Below are 23,941 nucleotides of genomic sequence, written 5' to 3'. Positions count from 1 at the left end.
CGCCCGGTGCTCACTTAGAAGACGCCTGGTCTTCTAAGACCAGGGAGGTCTGGGGTTGAATTTTTAGCTCTTTGAATTTAAGAGTCCAAGCAGCTGCTAGGAATGGAAAGGGTGTCACTTCTTTGGCAAACACCAAAGAGCCATCACCTTGCTTTCCATAGCTACAATAATTTCACTCAGCATGGTGGTATGTGCTTGTAATCTCTGCACCTGGTAGGCTGAGACAGGAGGATCGCACAGGTTCAAAGCCAGCCTCAGCTACTTAGTGAGACCCTGTTTCCAAATAAAATGTAAAATAGGTCTGGGAGTATAGCCCGGAGGTAGAAACCCTCTGGGTTCCACACCCAGTACCACAAAAATCATTTCAAGGTACTCTTGAAAACGAATGGTGGCAGCAAACCATGTTTTCCAGATAGTAGATTCTAACTCCAGCAGATGGGATAAACACATTTATACAAGGTGAGTCAGTCACCAGGATATGTTTATTAGCTGTCCTGATGCAACTTAAATATGTAAGACACTTCAAAGCCTCCTCTTTCTGCTCTTTGATGCTGGTCTGCATCCTTTCGAACTACTTAATAAGGAGGACATCGGTGTGTGCTAAGGTTCTGTCATCTCAACTGAGCTTTCTAGACAGGAAAAGGCTGAAATTAATGCAATGGAAAAAGATCCCTACTGGTTGCAAACACCTATAATTCTAGTAGTTGGGAGGCTGAGACAGGAGGACCCCAGGATCAAGGCCAGCCTCAGCAATTACGGAGAACCCAAGAAACTTAGTGAGACCCTGTTTCAAAATTTTAAAAGAGGGCTGGAATATAAGCCCAGAGATAGAATGCTCCTACTTTCAATCCCTAGTACCAAAAAAAGGAGGGAAGGGATTTCAAAAGAAATTAACGGGACTGGTGTTTAGCTCTGCGATAGTATACTTTCCTTAACGCTGAGACCTGTGTTCAATTCCAGAATCCTATATATTCCCCCAAAAAAGAATTCAGTAGGGAGTTGATTGTGTTGCAGAATTTTATCTTCCTGTTTTTATGACACGTTGGGAACACTAGGGATTTTTTGTCTCCACTGCATAGAGGTCTGATCTCTTCTGTCTAAAAATGGGGATCTGCTGGCGTATTTCAGCCAACTTCTGCAGGTCTGAAAAAAAAAAGGGGAAAGTGCATGATTAATAATTTGCAACTCCTAGCTGGGCGTGGTGGTGGCACACGCTTGTAATCCCCGCACTTGGGAGGCTGAGACAGGATCACACAGGCTCAAAGCCTGCCTCTGCTACTTACTGAGGCTCTCAGCAACTTAGACCCTGTTTCCAAATAAAGTATAAAAAATAGGTCTGAGTGTACAGCCTGGAGCTAGAAAAGCCCCTGGGGAGTTCTACCCCCAGTACCAAAAAAAAAAAAATGCAATTCCTCACTAACCAAGATTTCTTGCCAAAATTATAAAAACAGTCTCAGCAAGTGGCTCACTAGCATCAACATTATCTAAATGCACCTATGGCCTGGCAGTGGTTCTGGGGTCATAGCACACCAAACCAAAAAACGCTGAGCTGCATCCCTCAGGACTTGGCTTCAGAAGCAACACCAGAACACCCTCAAGCATAAATGAGCAACAGTGGAACCCTTGCAAGTGACAGAAACCTTGGAGGAATGGATCTGCACTCAGAGCAATGGACCTAAACTGTCAGAGACCTAAGTTGCCGGGGCAGTGCTTACCTATGTCTGAATACAGGATCATCTCTTCAGTGCCAGCTTTGTCAAGGACCTCCCCCCTGAAAAAGATTCAGAGGAGAATGAGTAGATTCTCTGACATCTGGTAATAGTCAAGATCACTACTTTTTTTTTTCCCCCTGTCTCACAGGCCAAGGGGGAAAGATTCTGAGATCTAAAACAAGAAAGGGTTAGAAATTACTGGATTATCGTTTAAGGAACTGTGTGACTGTGGGGCAAGTCCTCTGAAATCACCAATATCTATGTGATGCTTCGTGAGAGAATTATGGAGAAGAGGGTATTTTGTAAACTGCAAGGAAATAATTACTATGATTATAAACATCTGGGAATAAAACTACCTGTAGCCAACAGGAAGCACCACCCTACTTCTTCATGAGTGTACTTCAGTGAGGTCCCTCCAAGGGCAGTCTTGAATTCCTCATGAGCCTGCCCAGGTTGCTACCCAATCAGAGGGTGGTGAGGCTTGGCCTATCTAGGCCCTTGAGCCTGCATCACTATGCTAATGAATCTCGATTTCAGATTCAAGCAAAAGATTCCAGCCTAAGCCGGGCGTGGTGGTGCACACTTGTAATCCCAGCATTCGGGAGGCTGAGACTGGAGGATCGCGTTTCGCGGACAGCCTCAGCTACTTAGGCCCTCTGCAACTCAGTGAGACTCAGTTTTAAAATAAAGAATAAAAAAAATAAGGCAGGGACGCCCCTGGGTTCCATCCCCAGACCCCCCCCAAAAAAAGATCCCAGCCTATAACAGGGTCTAAGAAGTGGTGGGGAATCTACATGCTAGCAGGAACAAACTCCGAGAAAGACCAATCTGGAAAACTATTTCTAGTGCTTAGTCTCATGGCGCCAAGCAGGAATTCAAAACATACCTAGTAAAATAAATGTTTTCAAAAGCAACCTGTAATAAACAATCTGACATAACAGTTCCACTTACCAGACAGCCATAAACATTTCTGGCACAGATGTGCTACAAAACATCACCATTAATGTCACTTAACTAAATACTTTTATGTCATTCTCTAATTCTTGCCCATTTGTCCTGGCATTCACAGATCCCTCTTAGGTGAGCAGGGTGGTACATTCCTGTAATCCCAGTACTTGGGAGGCTGAAACAGGAAGATCTCAGGTTCAAGATCAGCCTTAGACCTTGTTTCAGTAGACTTCCCCTGAGTTCAATCCCTAGTACCATGGGGGTGGGGGTTCCCCTCTCAGTGAAATCCCAAGCACCCATCCCAATGTCACTATAAGCCATAGGGCCCCAAAACACTATAGAAGGAAAAAGAAAAAGGCAGGTCATATACAATTATTTTGTGTCAGAAGCAGCTGGTTCAATCAGGATTGGAGCAGAACTGCCTAAGAGGCCAATCCAGGAAGCCGCCACTAACAACCAGGCAAAGGAGCTTGATGCTAACACACAAATTTTCAAGCCAGCATAACCTTTCCAGTCCCCCAGTGGCCCCCAGTTTGTTTGTTTTGTGGTGCTAGAGATCTGAATGCAGGGCCTTCCACGTGGTAGGAAAGTGATCTACCAATGATCTACTCAATGCTCCTCATCCAATTTTAATCCTAACCTGTAGGAGGGTCATGAGAAATCTTTCACTAGTCATGTTTTCCAAGGTCTCCCCATTATATACACTGATTTTTGGGTGCTATAATGTTAATAATGAGTGGTGGTAGGTATTCTTTTTAGTCTTATTATTGATCATACTAACCTTATTAGTATGTAACTGGTATGATATAACTGGTATTTCCACACCAGTTTAGGTCTCTGGTGTAGAAGCGTGTGTGTGTGTGTGTGTGTGTGTGTGTGTGTGTGTCTTTCCCACACAGAAATAGTGTGGAAGAAAGCCAAGTTCTGAAGTCCAAAGTCCTAGATCCAAATACCAGTTCTAGCTACTTCAATTGTGTAGTGCAGTTCTGCCATCAATAAACTGAGTTTAGTAATCAGAGTTGAGGCCAAGATCATGTGTTAAAATGTGATATGGCTGTGTGTGCATCTGGATAGACTTACATACTGCTTTCATTGAGAGTAATAAAACCCTTTACTCTTTCACAAGAGACAGGGTCATATTTTCCCTTACTAACCCTTATTACTGCTTCTTTAATCAGGCTGACAGCAAAGTCTTGCCCTGCAACTCATTCCTGCACTAGAACCAGTCAGCCTAAGTGTGTGTGTGTGCGCGTGCGTGCTAGGGATTGAACCCAGGGGCATTCTACCTTCAAGCTACACCCCCAGCCCAATTTTTTATTCTATATTGAAATGGTTTCACTAAGCTGCGAATGGCCTAAGTGGCTGAGGCTACCCTTGAACCTGGATCCTCCTGTCTCACCCTCCCAAGTACTGGGATTACAAGAGTGTGTCACCACGCCCAGCTCTAGCAGCCTAAATTTTAACCAAAAGCCAGGAGAGTTCAGAAGCCTCTTCTACTGAAAACACCTATCATTACTGCCTTGATACCCTAAGTAATCCAAAGTACAACTGACAATAAAGGTTACGTATACAGAAGAGGGCTATAGCCAAACACTCAGGGGAGTAGCACCATTTCTTCTTCACATGGTTTTCAAGTGGAAGCTACTTTTATTCATACTCCTGGGGACTGGGAGTTGGAGGGGCCTGGTCACAGAAGGCACTCCACCTGCCATGTGTCATCTCTCAAACCCCCACTGAGCCCGTCCTCAGACACTCACCAAGGATTCACGACCGTGCTGTGTCCCCAGGCAACATAGGAGGCTTTTTCATCCCGAGCAGGAGAGGCTGTGGCCACATATACCTGATTATCAACAGCTCTGTAGTCAATGGAGGAGAAAAGAAGTAACTCATAAATTATAAATCTGCAACAATTTTCTATACCCAGTGGATACTTTAATAAAAATAATTTAAAAAGGATTTAGGAAGCTGGGTGTGGTGGCACACACTTGTAATCCCAGTACTTGGGAGGCTGAGACAGGAGGATCACAGTTTCATGACCAGCCTCTGTTGTTTAGTGAGGCCTTCCCCAACTTTGTGAGACCCTGTTTGAAAATAAAGAATAAAAAACAGGGCTGGGGGTGGAGCTCATAGGTAGAATGCCCCTGGGCTCAATCCCTAGTTCCTCAAAAATAGAAAAGCCAGGTATGGTGGTACAATTTGTAATCTCAGCATTTGGGAAGCTGAGACAAGAGGATTGTAGATTCACAGCCAGCCTCAACTGCTTAAGCCCTTTACGTCTTAGACCCTGTTTCAAAAATAAAGAATAAGCCGGGAGTGGTAGCACATGCTTGTAATCTCAGCATTTAGGAGTTGAAACAGGAGGATCGTGGTTCGCAAACAGTCTCAGTTACTTAGGCCCTTTGCAACTCAGTGAGACCCTGTTCAAAAATATATAACCGTGCGTGGTGGTACATGCTTGTAATCCCTGCACTTGGAAGGCAGAGACAGGAGGATCGTGCAGGCTCAAAGCCAGCTGTGCTGGCTTTAGAGACCCTGTTTCCAAATTAAAAAGTATAAAAATAGGTCTTGGAGCATAGCCTGGAGGTAGAAGGATTTCCAGGAACCCCAGGAACACACACACACACACACACACACACACACACACACACACACACACACACAAATAAATAAATAAAAAATAAAAAAAGAATAAAAAATAGGGCTGGGGGTATAGCTTGAGGTTGAATGCCTCTGGGTTCAATCCCCAGTACCACCCCCCACACACACACACACCTGAAAACTAGGAAACACTTAAGGACACTAAAATGTCTTTTTTTAGGCAAGATTATAAACACAGAAACAAGCATAAATAGGCAAATGGGATTACACCAACTAAAAAACTTATGCATAGCAAAGGAAACGAGAGTGCAGAAGCAACTTACAAGATGGGAGAAAACAAACTATGTATCTGACAAGGGCTTAATATCTAGGCTATATATGCAATACCAAAAAAATTTTTAAAACTAATTAAAAAATGAGTCATAAGGCCAGGCATGGTGGTGCATGCTTGTAATCCCAGCATTCAGGAAGTGGAAACCGGAGGATCGTGGTTCATGGCCAGCCTCAGCTACTTAGTGAGACCTTGCAACTCAGTGAGACCCTGTTTCAAAAAATAAAAAAAATAGGCAGGCGTGGTGGCGCACGCTTATAATCCCAGCATTTGGGAGGCTGAGACCGGAGGATCGTGATTTGTGGACAGCCTCAGCTACTTAGTGAGGCCATCTGCAACTCAGTGAGACCCTGTTTCAAAACAAAGAATAAAAAATAGGGCAGGGGGTGTAGCTCGATGCAGAAACCCCGGTCCTCTGCCAGGCATGGTGGCACACGGTTGTAATCCCAGTACCTAGGAGGCTGAGACAGGAGGAGTGCAGGTTCATGGCCAGCCTCAGCTACTTAGACCTACACAACTTAGTGAGACCCTATTTCACAAAAAAGAATAAAAAACAGGGTTGAGGGTATAACTGAGAGGTAGAATGCCCCTGAGTTCCATCCCCAGACCCGTAATAAATAAATAAATAAATAAATAAATAAATAAATAAATAAACTAACTAAAAAATAGGACTGAGGGTGTAACTCGGAGGTGCAATGCCCCTTGGTTCCATCCCCAGTACCACAAAAAAAAAAATGTATTTTTCAAAAGAACACATAAAATGGTTCTATAGTTTACATCTTTAATGTGCTCCAAAGGACCACATATTGAAGGTTGGCCCCTAGCCCATGGCACTACTGGGAGATGGTGGAACTTTCAGTAGGTAGGTCCTACAGGAAGAAGTTAGGTCATAGGCTGTGTGCCCCTGAAGGAGACATCAGGAACCTGGCCCCTTCTCTTTCTGTCTTTGCTTCCTGGCCACCAGGAGGTGGACAGGTCTCTTCTGCCACGTGCTCCAGCCATGACAAGTTCATGAGAACCACCACAAGCCCAAGGCAACAGGGCCAGAGGCTGAGAGTGTAGGTCCGTGACAGCATGCATGGGCCCTGGGTATGATCCTTCAATCCGCCCCCAAAAAACAAACTGGGCCAAGCAACCTGGGAATTGAATGTCTTGAAACTATCAGGTAACATCAACTTTCCATCCTTATAGAGTTTATCACAGTTATATTGTCAGAGTGACAGCTGATTAACACAAATGGCCAACAGGTACAAGAAAAGGTGTTCAATATCACTAATCATGAGAGAAATGCAAGTCAGAACCACAGTAAGACATCATCTCATCTCAGAACAGCTATTATCAAAAAGACTGAAGATAACAAGTGCTGATAAGAATGTGGAGCAAAGGGAATCGTTGCACATTGCTAGTGGGAATGTAAATTAGTACAGCCATTATGGAAAACAGTATGGAGGGTCCTCAAAGAGTTAAAAACAACTACCATATGCTATAACAACCACATTCCTGGGTGTATAGCCAAAGGAAATGAAATCAGTATGCGAAGAATCTGCACTCCCATGTTCACTGCAGCACTGCTCACAAAGCCAGGCAATGGGAACAAGTGTCCATCATCTGATAAATGGATACAGAAAATGTGGTACACACACCCAATGGAATAAGCCAGGGGAAAAAATGAAATCCTCTCAGTGGTAATGACAGGGATAGAACTAAAGATCATTATATTAAGTGAAGTAAGCCAGGCAGAGAAAGACATGCACTGCATGACCTCACTTATATATGTGGACCTAAAAAGTGGTTCTTATAGAAGTTGGAAGCACAATGATCATTACCAGAGGGCGATAGGGGTGGAGAGGGACGGGCAAAGTCTGATCACTGTGACTAAGTTAAGGTTACACAGGAACAAGAAGTTCTGTGCACAGCAGGGTGACCATAGGCAACAATAATGCAGTGTGCATTTCAGAAAGTTAGAAGAAAGGATTTTTAAACTTCATGCCATGAAGAAATGATAACTGTTTAAGGAATTATGAATTGGGGGAATTATTTTGATATAGGGTCTCACTATATTGCCCAGGCTGGTCTCAAACTCCTTGACTCAAGTGATCCTCCTGCCTCAGCCTAGCAAGTACTGGGGCGATAGACACATGCCACTGTATGTGACTAGAGAAGATATGTTTGACCTGATTTGAAAATTGCTAGCTGGGTGTGGTGGCGCACGCTTGTAATCCCAGCATTTGGAAGGCTGAGACAGGAGGATCCAGGTTCGCGGACAGCCTTAGCTACTTAGTGAGGCTCTCAGCAACTTAGTGAGACCCTGCTTGTTCCACCTCCAGTACCACACACACACACAAAGACTAAAAGTAGGGCTGGGCGTGTAGCTCGGAGGTAGAATGCTTCTGGATTCCATCCCTAGTATCGCCAAAAAAAAAAAAAAAAGAAAAGAAAATTGCTCAATGTACTTCATTAATATGTATAAGTATGTTTTATGTATCAGTTAAAATATAAAGGGTTTTTAAAATAGTATAATATTTGCATATAACCTATGCATATCTTCTTGTATAAGAGAGTGTGTGTGTGTGTGTGTGTGTGTGTGTGTGTATGTGTGTGTGTGTGTGTTTTACTACAGAGTAAACCCAGAGCCATCTACCTTCATGTTATACTCCCAGCCCTATTTTATTTTGTATTTTGAAAGAGTCTCACTAGGTTGCTGAGGGCCTCACTAAGTGGCTGAGTCTGTCTTTGAACCTGCAATTCTCCTGTCTCAGCCTCCCAAGTACCAGGATTATAGGCATGTGTCACCACACCCTGCGAATGGTGGCAATGGCTCTATCTCAAATTAGACAGAAACGTCAGGTGGCAGCCCAGGTACATCAATCCACTTCTGGGGCAGTGCTATGGCTTCTGTGCTATGGCTTGGATTTAAAGTGTACCCAAACCCTCAAGTGTTAAACATCTCTGCCACGTTCAGAGGCAGGACATGGCTGGAGGGTGGATCCCTGGGGGCTTGGCCCAGCCAGGCCACTGTACTATCTTGCTCTCTCCCTAATTGTGCGCAGCCATGAGCTGAGGGTGGATGCCGCTCCTACACCATGCCCTGAGCTCTGCACCACAGCTACCATAACATGGACAAAGACCTCCAGGAGTGCGAACAAACAAATCCTTCTTCCTTTCAAATTATGTTTCTTGGGTATTTCAGTGTGAAACTTTCAGCAGTGAAAATGCTGAATAAAACACTGAGTCAATAGGCACATTAGCCCATTCCAACTTTTCTTATTTTTGGCAAGATTGTACATTCACTAATAGTTACAGTACCACAGACCTTCTACTCTTATCTTCCACTCTGCCATCAGCCCAAACCTCTTACCTTCCCATTAAAAATTATTGTCATCTCTAAAAGTGAAAATAACAGCTTTCTCTGGACAGAGAGAAGAGTGTTGACCAGGAGGGGCCACAAAAGAGCCTTTAGGGGGCTGAAAATAATCTACATGTTGATCTTGTTGTAGGTGAATGCATATATAAAAATTCACTAACCTGTGCTTGAAATATAATTAATGAAGAAAAACACATGCCCTGACAGCATTTCAGGATCTGTATAGAGCACTTTACCTATACCCACAGTCAGTTTCTTCCTCCCATGTTACCTCTGCCTCTGCTATTAGCCCTTCAAACAACCCTCAGCCTTACAGAACTCAGGAAAAAGCAACTGTGGCATGCCAAAGATACTTCTACAAGGCCCTGGATTTATAGGTTAGAAGAACAAGAGCTCAGAATAAGTTTCTTGGCAGAGTACCTACAGAACTAGTAGTTGGTGTGGAGTGTGGAGCAGGACAAGTACCCTAATCAGAATGGCACATTCAGCTGTATTTCTCTCTGGACTCAACCCTTCCTTTTCCTAGCTTCGGAAGTCCTGAGTACATAAGTTTTGTGGCTCTCCATTTCTCTGTAAAAGATGCTGGTACAACTTAATGAGACCCTTTTTTCCAAATAAAGTATAAAACAAGTCTGGGAGTATAGCTCAGAGGTAGAAAAGCCCATGGGTTCCACCCCTAGTACCACAGGGAAAAAAAAAGTTGCTGGTAACTGTCTTAAGAGAGACCAAACCAGTCGGGCGTGGTGGCACGCGCTTATAATCCCAGCATTTGGGAGGCTGAGGCTGGAGGATCGGGGTTCGTGGACAGCCTCAGCTACTTAGTGAGGACCTCCACAACTCAGTGAGACCCTGTTTCAAAACAAAGAATAAAAAATAGGGCAGGGCGTGTAGCTCGATGCAGAAATCCCGGTTCCCTGCCAGGCATGGCACACAGTTGTAATCCCAGTACCTAGGAGGCTGAGACAGGAGGAGTGCAGGTTCATGGCCAGCCTCAGCTACTTAGTGAGGCCTGCACAACTTAGTGAGACCCTATTTCACAATAAAGAATAAAAAATAGGGCTGAGGGTATAACTGAGAGGTAGAATAATGCCCCTGGGTTCAATCTCCAGTACAGAAAAAGCAAAACAACAAAAAAACATGGTCCTCAAAATTCTTGAGCTTGGTCCTATGGCTTCGGAGAAGATGCCTAGCAGCAGAACCCTTCCTGCACTTGCATCGGGATGCTAGTGCATGCTGGGTCAGACGCAGAGTGCCATTTCAGGAAGGCTGCTACTTCCACCAAACCAGAAATCTTTCCATAGAGGGGAAGCACTGAGATGCTCACGTTCTTTCTTACCGGCCTCTCTGAAGCAGCTCCCAGTGTGCTGGTCCTGTGGTCAAGTTGAAAGCTCCAGGATACACCAGCAGCTGGCAGCCTTGGGGAGTGAAAAGCCAAACAGGAGTGGATGAACTAAAACTCAACATCAGTCCCTCCCCTTTATTTTTACCCCACAGGGACCAAATTTAAACTTTTCCAAGGACAAAAAGTCAGCTAGAGTCAGCAGCATTAAAATGTGGCTCTGAAGTCTTTTAGAGATTTACACATAAATTACATAGCCACAGAGAAGTGGGATTGATGACTAAAATCATAACAAGTACCTTCACTTTAAAAAAAAAAAGTTAGACAAGTATGATTCAAATTTTTCTCAGAACCATATGGTCAGTCACATGACCAACAACCATGACTTGTGACTCTTCAACTGAAATTAGGGGAGAGTAGGGTACTGATGAGCTCTAGTGCTCATCAATAGATAAGACTCAAAAAAAGCCTGTTAGCCCCAGAGCCACACACCTCCACCTGCTGCTGAGAAGACAGACAAACCGGCCTCACCACTTCACTTTCCCTTAAGTGGGAGTCAAATCAGAAGTAGCTTCAGCAGTCTAGCAAGGCAGATCTTTGCTGATTACCACAGAAGGACTTTACACATTTTCTCCTCTTAATATTCATTACCATAGACCATACTGTTCAAGAGGTTAAGTGACTTACCCAAAGCACTGTGCCAATTAAGGGGAAGAATTGGAACCAGAACCCAGATCTGTGACTGGCCTCTGCGTGCTTTTCAGACACTAGCATGCTTCTTGTTTGGACCAAAATGTCACTGACTACACCTGAGTGCAGTGGAGACCACTCCTTCATTTTTATGGGGCTCCAAATACAATGACAGGAAGTGCTTAAAGGGTTAAAGACACTTAGGAGCATGGCTTCTGCGAACCCTATCCTCCAAATGCAGCAAGTCTGAGAAGCCAGATGGAGTGGAGGAGCCAGACATGGAGAAATTAAGACTCCACCACCACCTTTTTTTTTTTTTTTTTTTTTGTATTTGTGCAAGATTTTACAAATTTTGTGCAGCCTGTTCTTAGGGATCCCTCCACCACACAGACCGGCCCAGAACCAACCTTCCAAGGGACTACGTAACACACCCGTAGCACTGCCTTACCTCTCTGCGCGTAGACTTGTGCGAGCTCAGCAAAACGGATGTCATAGCAGATGCCCAGGCCCACTCTGCAGTAAGCTGTTTCCAAACAGAAAACACACAAATGGAAAATCAATTTCCTGTAGCATGATGTGGTGGAGTAAAGCCATGACTTATGACCACAAAACACGGACAGAGAGAAACTAACATAGGACTCCTGGACGGAGACTATTGAGCTTATCCTCGGTCCTCGTGGGACTTCACCTCATCAAGACATTACATCATCAGAACAGAGATGAGAAATTCATTCTAACTGCATGCTCATTATCTAAAGTGTGTGGGGGGGGGAGAGCCTATCAGAGCCTATCTAAGAGGAACACTCTGGAAGCAGTCATAGGAGGCTATGACCAAGTGGAAGAGTAAAACTGTGTCAAACCCTTAGTTCTCCATTTGGACCAAACTTCCCAGGTCTCACCCTGTTCTCTGCTTTCCTCGCTTCTGGACTTTTAATCAGGTTATGTGACGAAGATGGAGAGACATAAAATAAAGGAATACCTCCTCCTCCTCCCTAGAATTACTAGAAGAGGCAAATTTATCTGGTACGTACGAGTATCAAATGTGGAGAAACTATCACCAGGACTCAATGTTTTAGATTCTTGAAATGTAATTTTCCCAGGAACATCAATGTCAAACAGATGGATCTGCATCACAAATAAGTGATTTGGTTATACTTTTCCAGCAGAGTTTATGGCAGTAACAACAGAAACCTTTCCATGGGCAGGCCTGGAAGTGCTCTAAGATCAACTGTACCAAGAGCATCCAGCCCTGCCCCTAATCCATCCACACACTGGCTGACAGTTGAGCAAAAGGAATCCGACTATGAGGAACTGGAATGTGTATGTGTGTGTGGTACTGGGGATCAAGCCTCAGGGCATTCTACCTCTGAGCTATAACCAGCCTATTTTTTATTTTTTTTTAAACGGAGTCTTGCTGAGGCTGTCCTTGAATCTGTAATACTCCTGTCGCACTCAGTCTCCCAAGAACTAGGATTACAGATGTGCACCACCATACCCTGCTGAGTTGTAGATTTTATAGCCTGTTTTCTATCTCAATTTTTACGTTTCCTATAGAAAATAATTAGTGTGTCGCTTTTCATGCACTATAAAAATGCTAAATGAAAAATTCACAGAATCACAATCAGAATCAAACTGACCAATTGGCAGGAGAGGTAGAGAATGAGTAGAATTTAATAACTGGTCGCAATTGTGCAAACCAAATTCAGCAATGAGAAAAAAATTCATTATTTCTAAATGAGATGTATTCAAGGAAAGCAAATGTGTTTGAACATTAGAAAATTTATGGAATTTATCACTAATAAAATACAAGATAAAAATCATATAATCATCTCTAGAGATTTATACTGAGCACTTACTTTGGTTTTGTTTTATGTGGTCCTAGGGATGAAACCCAGAGGTTTTCTACCTCTGGGCTACACTCCCAGACTTATTTTCTATTTTATTTGGAAACAGTGTCTCACTAAGTTTATGAGTGCCTCACTGAGTAGATGAGGCTGGCTTTGAACCTGCGTAATCCTCCCAAGTGCTGGGATTACAAGTGTGGGCCACCATGCCTGGCTGTATACTGAGTAATTGGTAAACATTTTTTTTTCCACAGCTGGGAATCAAACTTAGGCCACGCATATGCTATGCAAGCTATCACTGAGCTTCCATCCCCAACACATATTTGTAAACTTCTACAACTGTTCATGATTTTTAAAAATAAAACAGCCAGGTGTGGTGGCACACAACTGTAATCCCAATACTTGGGAGAGTGAGTCAGAGATATTCCTGAAACCATCCTCAGCAACTTAGCAAGACTCAGTTTCAAAATAAAAATTAAAAAGGTGTGGGGGTGTTGCTCAGAGATAGAATGCCCCAAGACTCAATCTCCAAAATAAATAAACAAAAGAGGAAAAAAACTCTTCTAGGAAGGGGACCTTTGTGTGTGTGTGTGATACTGGGGGTAGAACCCAGAAGCTTTCTTTCTTTTTTTTTATTTTTTAACAAAGACAAGTTTATTTCTTGCTCAGTAAAGCCAAATTAGCCAGGAGAGAAATTGTGTTAATGAAAACTTAGTCCTCACAATTGTTCAAGGACCAAAATGAATCTCTATCATCTTCAAGTAGCTTCAAAAGCTATCCCAGATACACCCATCTAAATAGCAAGTAGGAGAAAATGGAGGCTCATGCAAGAAATTTAACGGGCAGACCTGGATTCCTACTTACTCCACTGTCTAAATGCACTCACCGGGTCTCACACACATTTATGACCCTTAGCTGGGCAGCCATATCTCAGCAGAACCCAGAAGCTTTCTAATTCCGGGCTACACCCAGCCCTATTTTATAATTTATTTGGAAACAGGGTCTCACTAAGTAGCTGAGGCTGGCTTTGAACCTGTGAGATCCTCCTGTCCCAGCCTTCCAAATGCTGGGATTACAAGCATGTGCCACCACACCCAGCGGAAGGGGACTTTTGAAATCTGATAGGGTATCTGTCAAACTCCTAAACAAACATCATACTTAAGGGTAAAATATTGAACACCTTCCCTCTGAGACTAGAAATAGGACATCTGTTCTTTAACATTATCCTATTCAAGCAATAAGGTACAAGAAGGTTCAGGTTTTTTTTTTTTTTTTTTTTTTGTGGTACTGGGGTTCCTGGAAGCCCTTCTACCTCCGGGCTACACTCCCAGACCTATTTTTACATTTTTATTTGGAAACAGGGTCTCCTAAACCAGCGCGGGTGGCTGGCTTCGAACCTGCGCGATCCTCCTGTCTCTGCCTCCCAAGCGCGGGGATTACAAGCGTGCGCCACCACGCCCGGCTAAGAAGGTTCAGGTTTGAGAAGAATGAAATCTGTCATTATTCTCACTAATAGGTGGTACTCAAAAAATCTACAAATGGTGGTGCACGCTTGTAATCTCAGCTGTTGCGAGGCTGAGACAGGAGGATCGCACAGGTTTGAAGTTATCCTCAGCTACTTAGTGAGGCTCTCAGCAATTTAGTGAGACCCTGTTTCCAAATAAAGTATAAAATAGGTCTGGGAGTATAGTGCAGAGGTAGAGAAGCCCTGGGGCTCCACCCTCAGTACCACCAAAAAAAAAAAAAAAAAATCTACAAAATAAGTGAGGCATGGTGGCACATGGTTGTAATCCAGCCTCAACTACTTAGTGAGGCCTTTTGCAACTTAGTGAGACCTTGTTTCTAAATAAAAATTTAAAAAATAGGGCTGGGCGTATAGCTCAGAGGTAGACTGCCCCTGGGTTCCATCCCCAGTACTGGAAAAAAAAAATCTACAAATAAATTATTAGAATTAATGAGTAAATTTAGAAAGGTTCCTGATTAAAGGTCGATATATTAAAAACGAGTTGTATTTCTATATACTAGCAAGAAACAAGAGAAAATGAAAAACTTTCAAAAATACCAATATAAAATAAATGCAAGCGGGGCGTGGTGGCACATGCTTGTAATCCCAGCATTGAGGAGGTGGAGACTGGAGGATCACGGTTCACTGACAGCCTCAACTACTTAGTGAGGCCCTTCTAAACTCAATAAAACCTCGTTTCAAAAATAAAAGGACTAAGCCGGGTGTGGTGGTGCATGCTTGTAATCCCAGTATTCAAGAGGCTGAGACCCGGATCGGAGGATCGCGGTTCGCGGACAGCTTCAGCTACTTAGTGAGGCCCTCTGCAACTTAGTGAGACCCGGGTTCAAAATAAAGAATAAAAAATAGCGCAGGGGGTGTAGCTCAGAGGTCGAATGCCCCTGGTTCCATCCCCAGACCTGTAAAATAAATAAATAAATAAATAAATGGACTAAAAATTAAGGCTGGGGATATAGCTCAGAGGTAAAATGCTCCTGGGTTCCATCTCCAGTACCACAAAAAAATAAAATAGAGATCCGGCCAAGATGGCGGTGGCCATGGCTGGAGCAACCAAATAGGACATGTATTCCTCTGAGAAACCCTGGACAACAGATTTTGGGTTAATATCTTTTTTTTTTTTTTTGGTGGTACTGGGGTTCCTGGAAGCCCTCCTTCCTCCGGGCTACACTCCCAGACCTATTTTTATATTTTTGAAACAGGGTCTCTTACGCCAGCACGGCTGGCTTCGAACCTGCGCGATCCTCCTGTCTCCGCCTCCCAAGCGCGGGGATTACAAGCGTGCGCCACCACGCCCGGCGGGTTAATATCTTATTGGGACAACATACAGAGACATTTCCAGTCATGACTTTCTATCTAAAATATAAGAGAGAAGAGATAGACCAAGATGGCTGTGGTGGCAGCAAGTATTTGGGAGAGGCAGACAGATCCAATCCAATCTACCATGAACTGTTGAAGAAATGTCCCCAAAAGTAGACTGCGCCTGCCCCACATGGTCAGGAATTCTGGAGAACATACTATGTAAGAAAAATGTTCAGGGCGCGACTAAGGGAGCCCCCACATGGCCCAGCCAGACCCACTGCGCCGTGCATCCAGGGAAACCTCAGGGCTCATGGCCGCTGTGCTCCTCTGTGCAGTGCTGGGGACGATGATACCCTTGGAGCAGCAGATCCCGCTGTGGGCCTCTGCTTTCTGAGGGAATGGAAAATCCATCACTGCTAGGTATTCGGTTCCTGGCCCCTGCAAAAGACACCCACCGTTTTCTCCTACTAAAACAAAAAACAAACAAACAAACAACAAAAAAAAACCTACGGAAGAAGGAAGAAAAATGGGAACATCTACAGATATCCTGCCCCTGGTGACAGGGACCGGGGCCTGCCACTCGGCGAGGCTGGGACTAGAGCCAGCGAGGCAGGGACTGGGGCCTGTGGCACGGTGAGGCCAAAACTGGGGCCTGTCCCACAGCAAAGGGCCAGCGGGTCCCTGCAACCATGCAGTCAGGAAGCACTTGAAGCTGCTGCTGCTTCACCTCATCTCTCAGCAGATTCCCAAATTCAAGTGAACTCTAATAAAAAAAAAAAAATGGGTTGTGAGTGGATCATCTCATCAAAGTTACTCACTTTCTGGCTTTCAGGATTTCAGTAAGTGGGAATAAGTGTGGAAAATAAAAGGACTTCCAAGGGAGAAAGAAACTGTAATTGATTGGATGTGGAGAAGTAGAAACTCCAATACATTATTGGTGGGATTGCAAATTAGTGCAACCACTTTGAAAAACAGTAGGGAAGAGCTTCAGAAGAATGGGAACAAACTTACCATATGATCCAGCAATACCATTTCTCGGTATCTACCCAAAAGAATGAAAACCAAACTACCAAACTATTGCATGAGTTTTTATGGTCATAGCTGCACAATTCATCATTGCCACAGTATGGAACCAGCCAGCATCTCCATCAACAGATGAGTGGATTAAAAAACTATGGGATATGTACACAATAAAATTTTACCCAGCCATAAAGGAGAACAAAATTATGGCATTTACAATGAAATGTCACAAAAAATAAGAAATCAGATGCTTTCCCTACTATGTGAAAACTGGGGAAAGATGGGTGACAGGAGGAGCTCTAGGTGAAGAAGGGATCCTATAGAGGAGCAATCAAGGTGACCTATCTGAGGGGATGGGAGGGGGAAGAGGGAAACTCTTTAAAGCACATGATGTACTTAAACAAACATATCAGTCAATCACAAGGCCAAACATGGGAAGGAGGGAGGGGGAGGGAAGGGGACAGGGATTGGGTAAGGGCTGATTGGGTGATGTGTGCATGTATATCTCCACAAGTTTTATATCCCAATGAGATGCATGACTACAATGCACGTATGAACATTTACAAATAAATAAAAACTTAAAAAATAAAATAAATGTAGCAGAGTGTGGTGGCACACAAATACTTGGAAGGCCGAGACAGGAGGACAGCAGGTTCGAGGACAGTCTCAGCAACTTAGTGAGACTCTCAGGAACCTAGTAAGACCCTATTTCAAAACAAAAAAACAGCCGGGCTTGGTGGCACACGCTTGTAATCCCCGCTCTTGGGAAGCAGAAACAGGAGGATCGCGCAGGTTCGAAGCCAGCCACACTGGTGTAAGAGACCCTGTTTCAAAAATATAAAAACAGGTCTGGGAGTGTAGCCTGGAGGTAGAAGGGCTTCCAGGAACCCCAGTACCACCAAAAAAAAAAAAAAAAAGAAAGAAAGAAAGAAGTGCAGCTCAGAGGTAGAATGCTCCTGCGTTCAGTACCATAAGGAAATAAAAAAGGATTAATAGCCCAACGTTGGCTCTTACTACAATGATAAAATGGTTCCAATCAGTCCAACAATCTCATGTTTAACTATGAATTCTGGACAAAAGCAGAAGCCACAACTACGTAAAGCACTGAAGAACAACCAAAAGCAGGCAATGCCCAAAGGGAACCAATGCCTGGTGAAGGGAGCAGAAGTCGGTGTTTCCCATTTGTTTACGGCGTTGAGCCTTAAATAAGGCCCTGGCTGCCATTATGAGTGGTAATGAAAACTCCCCACGATAACACTGACTTAAGAAAACCTAAAAAAGGAAGGCCAAGGAAGCAGAACCCTAAACTCTGCATTACGAGATCTGTCCAAATCTTTGGATGACCACTGAATTAAATGGGTCACGCAGCCTCCAAGCAACCAGATAAGACTTAATGACTTTAAAAGGAAGCACAGCTAATGCTGCAGCTCCCCTCACAAAGGAAGTAATAACTGGGTGTTTCAGCACAGCCAAGTTAACTCCTGCTAAGACAAAAACACTCAAAACTTTTTGGAGGACTATCACAGAATCCAGAATATCTACAACCTATATTCCAGTATGTAATTGGTATAGTGCTTGCCTAGCATATGCTCGGCTCTGAGTTCAATCTCCAGTATTCAAAAATATAAAGAAAAGAGCAAAGAAGTTTAAAAAAGTCAATAGATAATTAAAATAATCTAAAACATATTCAATTAAACCAAAAAATGCAGAAATTAGGAACAAAAGGAAAACTAAAATATCTGTACACCAAAATCTAACCATGTCAATAACAGTATTATGGCCCAGGCGTGATGGCTCATGCTTATAATCCCAGCATTTAGGAGGTGGAAACCGGAGGATCACGGTTCAGACAGCCTCAGCTACCTGGCAAGGCCCTTTGCAACTCAGTGAGACCCTGTTTCATAATAATAATAATAATAATAATAATAATAATAATAATAATAGTAATAATAATAATAAGAAGAAGAAGAAAAAGAAAAAGAAGAAGAAAAAATATAAATGGATAAGCCACTTGTTAAAAAGCAAAAACTAGCCAGGCAGGGTGGTACATGCTGTAATCCCATTATTTGAAAGGCTGAGACCTGAGGACTACAAATTCGAAGCCAGCCTCAGAAACTTAGTGAGGCTCTCAGCAACTTAGTGATATCATGTTTCAAAATAAAAAATAAAATAGGAAGCCAGGGTGGTGGCATATACTTGTAATCCAAGCATTTGACAGGCTGAGACCAGAGGATTGCAGTTCATGGACATCCTTCGTGGACATCTTCAGCTGCTTAGAGAGGCCATTCGCTACTCGGTGAGCCCCTGTTTCAACAATAAAAAAGACTAAAAAATAGGGCTGAGGGTATAGCTCAGAGGTACAATGCCCCTGGGTTCTGTCCCCAGTACCGCAAAATAATAAAAAGTAAAATATAAATAAAATAAAATAGAGCCGGAGGTGTAGAATGCCTCTGAGTTCAAACCCCAGCAAACACACACACACACACACACACACACACACACACACACACACACCACACACACACACACACACACACCAGAAACTGTCAGCAGGAATAAAAAAGTAAGATCCAACTGTATGCTGTCTACAAAGGAACCATTTAAAATAAAAAGAAACATATATGTTTACCTAATAAATAAACTTGTATACGTCTTTAATAAAAAATTAAACATGTATGTATCTTTTTATCAAACAAGCTTGAAGTGCCTATAGGATTAGGAAAAATAAAACTTTCTATAAGACAAAGGAAAAAAAAGAGACACTATGATAAAAATACCAGTTCATCAGGAAAAGATAGCAATCCTAAATGTATATGCATCTAGTATGGAAAGAGGTCGACTCCCCCAAATCAATCGCTATATAACCAACGAAATCCTAAGAGAAATTCTTGTAGCTTGTTCCTTTGCAGAAATTGACAGAATGAGTCGTATGCATTACATAAAAATTCAAGTGGCAAAAACAGCCACTAGTACCAATCAGCCAGACACATGTGTGTGGGATAAGAGGGATTAGGCAACCTCATAGAAAACTGAGAGGTAATAAGACTTGCATATTCCCTACTCACCTTTCTGTGTTTTACAAGTAAATTTCCATCTGGCCCAAACACGGCACAGGTGTTATATAATTTTCCAGCATCCTCTTCAGGAATGGAGCCTTTCATTCAGAGAGAAAACACACAGGTACACAAAAGAATAAAAAGAATGGAAAGTTATTTTGTGACAACTGTGTAAAGGCCTGACAAATTGTCACCTGGATCCAATGACAAATTTTACTCTTGGCTAAATCTTATATAACCATTTCCCCCCTTCCTTGAATATATTGTTTCAGAGATAAATTCCAAGGTGTAGATGAAATTAGATCAAATGCCAAAGACAGGTTTGAAAAATTAGCTCAAATGCCAAACTCTTCTGAAATTCAGCCATGATCTTACGCAACGTTCACTACGTAACAGAGCAAAAGGTAGAATTTCTTGTTGCTCGACTTAAATTCACAAGATCCTGCAAGAAAACTATACCCAAAAAGGCCTCCAGATGAGGATATTAAGTCACAGGCCTGGATGTAGTTGTCTCTCTATGCTTCCTGCATTGCTGCCTCTTACTGATTTCTACCCCTCAACGTATCATAATACAGAGATAACTTTGTTTAGAATAGTTTCCCTGTGTTAATTTTTTTTTATTTTAGTAAACTGAACATTTCAAAATTTGCCTCAAAACCACAAAAATAAAACTTTTATGTATACGTGGCCTCTATCAAAACCTTTTTCTCAATCCAATGTTAGTAATAATAAAAGACATAGCTACAATTTCTTCCATTTCTACCTGCCCCTGTATTCCTACTTCTTCTCCAGGAAAACCATCAGTATCAGTATGTGTATCTATACAATATTTACTATGCCTTCACATACCTAACTACATATACAAGTTGTCTTTTGTGAAACGTTAATCTGAATGGGAATACCATATCCACAATCATGCTGAACTTATTTCCAAGGGCTGAATTGTGTTCCACAGTTTAAATATAACCACAGCTGTTCAAACTTCTTTAACATTCAGGACATTATGCCTCATGGAAAGAAGTTACCTCCAATGAGATAGATGCTGCACTCCTTTGCTACTTCAGAAAGCTTCTGTGTGGATTCACCAGGAATTTTCTCTGCATATTCAGGAAAATATTTCGTGCCATATGGAGAATTAAAGCATTCCTAGAATAATGTGAGCAGAAAAAAGTGGGGAGGGGACCCACCAAAAGTCCAACCCATCTTCTGCTGAAAGAACACAGCTGCTCATTCCAGCTCTCGTCTCACTTGAATGGGTAAAACACAGCTAAGAGACAAAGGGCAAGCCTAACCAGCTACCCAAGGGGGCAGAGGAGGCAGGTCTTGTGAGCTCTGTCAGAACCTGGTCACCCTGGCAGAAGGTTGCACCTGCCTCCACCCTGAGGCTGCAGAACAAGGAGTTCTCAATCTCGGGTACCCAGACCTTACTACAAATTAGGCTTTGGGGTGCTGAGATTAATTCTTAAATTCAAAATTATACTACTAACTAGGCAAAGCAATAAAACCTATATATGAAAAAAACACACAAAAGCTTCAAAAGCCATAGAGGTTCAGGGATCTCCTCTTCTGTAAATGACCTCTTCCTGGCATCCTGATTCTGCAGAGTCTTTTGTTCACTGTCTTCAATAGCTCTCTGACATTCAGAAAACAACAGGCAAAAATTACTAGATTTCATCTCTAATTCATTCACGTTGCATTTAACGGCATTGCCATGTACTAGGTCGGCACTAAGAAACTCAAAACCAGAGATCATTGGCTTATACAAGAAGCATGTCAGAGAGGCAGAGAGGCAGTGAAGAGAGGACACACCGAACTCAAGTGTTTTCACCTCTGGGCTGTATACTTTTACCCTCACCAAATACAAACCAACAAGAGATCAGAATTAGGTAGAGAGTTACATGTAAGCCCCATGAGTGGCACCATAAGGAAGACTGGATTAACAGGAAGATTCCAAAGGCTTGGAGTGTAGCTCAGTGCTAAAGCACTTGCTTAGCATGTGTGAGGCCATAGGTCTGATCCCCAGCAACACACACACACACACACACACACACACACACACACACACACACACTCCCTCTCTGCCTCTAAGATCTCAAATTCCCTTGTTACAGATTTCTGCTCAGCCAGGCATGGTAGCTCACTCCTATAATCCCAGTACTTGGGAAGCTGAGACAGGAGGATTGAAAGTTCAGGACAGCCTCAGCAACCTAGAGACCCTGTTTCAAAAAAAAGGGTGGGTGTTGGGGCCTGAGCTTGCTAGAAGGTAGAATGCCCTTAGGTTCAATCCCCTGTAACACACACACACACACACACACACACACACACACACACACACACACACATTTCTGCTCATTGGCCACATTTGAGGCAGGCTGAGCCTAACTAAAAGACAAGGTGGCCCTGAAAATTCTCCAGCTAATCTAATACTTTCCAAGAACTTCCTCCTCCCCATAGCTGAAGGGGAACAAGGTTATCCGGAGTAGTCCAAAACACTGATCCCATGGTCCTTTGAAGACTAGGCCAGAAGATGCATGTCCTGGCAACCTGGGATACTAGTCTCGGGCTAACTCTGTACTTGATGACAAACAAATGTGGTGCAACCTTTATCTGGTGCTCTTGTTCAGGAAACCACCCACAAAAATGATGCAAAGTCCTGTTTGCTTTAAGAAGCCAGTTTTAAATGTCTCTAAACATTTTTTTTTTTTAATTTAAAGTGTTGGAGGTTTGGCGCTAAAACCAACATCTTCTGGTCCTACAAAAAATTATACACAGAACAAAGTAAGTATCCAAACACCAAGAGTTTTATTTTTAGGGTAAGTCCTTTAATACACTACGATTATATTGTCTGAACAGGGTAGATAATTCTAAAGTTAAAGACCAATAACCATGTTGGTAAATCCTATGATAAAGACCTTTGCTAAAAAGTCTTTGTAACAGACAAAGCTAATACAATCATGTAATGATGCTGGGGCTTAAAAAATATAGCTGGAGCTAGCAAACAGGACTCAGCTAGGTCTCCAGCTGAGTCGTATTTGCTTTATACTCACCGGGAGAGAAACTATTTGGGCTCCTTGCTTTGCTGCCTCCCGAACAAAGTTACAAGCTCTAATGACATTTTCTGATTTGATGGAAGACACTCGAAGCTGGATAAGGGCCAATCGGAAAGCTGAGGGCAAAGATAAAACAGTTATCAGAAGAGCTGGCCACTAAGGTCAGAGCCATAGTTCTCAAATAAAGGGCACCTGGCACTGTCTGGAAATATTTCTGAATGCCACAACTAACAATCTAATGGATCCGATTGTTTACAGTGACAAAACCTGGCCTCTGCTGAGGTCCTCTTTGGCTCCTACCTATCCCTAAAAGCTAAATTTAACTGTTGTCTCTGTGTGTGGTGCTGGGGATGGAACCCAGGGCCATTCTACCTCCCAGTTACACCTCCAGTCCTTTTTATTTTATTTTATTTTATTTTATTCTTTGTCTTCAAACAGGATCTCACTAAGTTGCAGATGTCCTAAGTAGCTGAGGTTGGCCGCGAACCCGGATCCTCCTATCTCAGCCTCCCAAGTACTGGGACTAGAAGTCTATACCAGCACGCCCGGCTCATTAAATATAACTCTTGAATGCAACTTGTGAAACAGTTTCAGAATCTAGATGTAAACAAACCTAAAACAGGCGCGGGCAGAGGCACAAGGCCCTCGGGTTCCATCCCCAGTACCACAAAAAATAAAAATAAAATAAAACAGGGGCAAGGATCGGGCGCCCCGGGAAGTCGGGATCCCCGGGCGCGCCCCCACCGCGCCCTCCCGCCCGCCGCCCTCGCCCTCCCCGCCCGGGCGAGGACACCTGCGCCCCAGGAAACCTCCGCGGCCGACACTTACTAGCCATGGCTCCCGGGAGCGCCGGGCGAAGGGGCGGGAAGGCGGGGCCATGGGGGCGTGGTCAGGAGGCGGGGAAGACGGAAGGGGCGGGGACGCTAGGGAGGGGCGGGGTCATGGGGGCGGGGTGGAGCCTGGGCGGAAGGGGCGGGCCCTGGAGGGCGGGGCACGGGAGGGCGGGGCCATTGTCCGGGGCGGGGAGAGGGGCGGGGCCTTGTCAGGGCGGGGCGGAGGTCGTGCTGGGCGGGGCCAGGCCGGGCGGGGCGGGTCGTGCTGGGCGGGCCCTGGCCCCGCCTGCGCCTGCGGGGAGGTGGGGCGTCTTCTGCCCGCCTGTAGCCCGGGA

At 43.7% G+C, this 23,941-nt stretch overlaps 1 protein-coding gene across 1 annotated transcript; it reads right to left on the bottom strand.

Moving 5' to 3' along the window:
- Nucleotides 1-1,051: 1,051 nt before the first annotated feature.
- NIT2 (nitrilase family member 2) lies at nucleotides 1,052-23,652 on the bottom strand (the record flags this gene model as incomplete). The annotated part of the gene is made up of 10 exons (XM_080696499.1): nucleotides 1,052-1,143; nucleotides 1,716-1,771; nucleotides 4,418-4,516; nucleotides 10,290-10,368; nucleotides 11,431-11,505; nucleotides 12,014-12,107; nucleotides 19,733-19,821; nucleotides 20,749-20,869; nucleotides 22,771-22,889; nucleotides 23,484-23,652. 10 exons carry the CDS (start codon nucleotides 23,650-23,652, stop codon nucleotides 1,052-1,054), a joined length of 993 nt encoding a protein of 330 aa, XP_080552625.1.
- Nucleotides 23,653-23,941: the final 289 nt, after the last annotated feature.

This window comes from Muscardinus avellanarius (genome assembly GCF_963383645.1).
Source record: "Muscardinus avellanarius genome assembly, chromosome: 5".
In the NCBI taxonomy this organism is placed as follows: domain Eukaryota; kingdom Metazoa; phylum Chordata; class Mammalia; order Rodentia; family Gliridae; genus Muscardinus; species Muscardinus avellanarius.
This window is presented reverse-complemented; position numbering and strand designations above follow the sequence as displayed.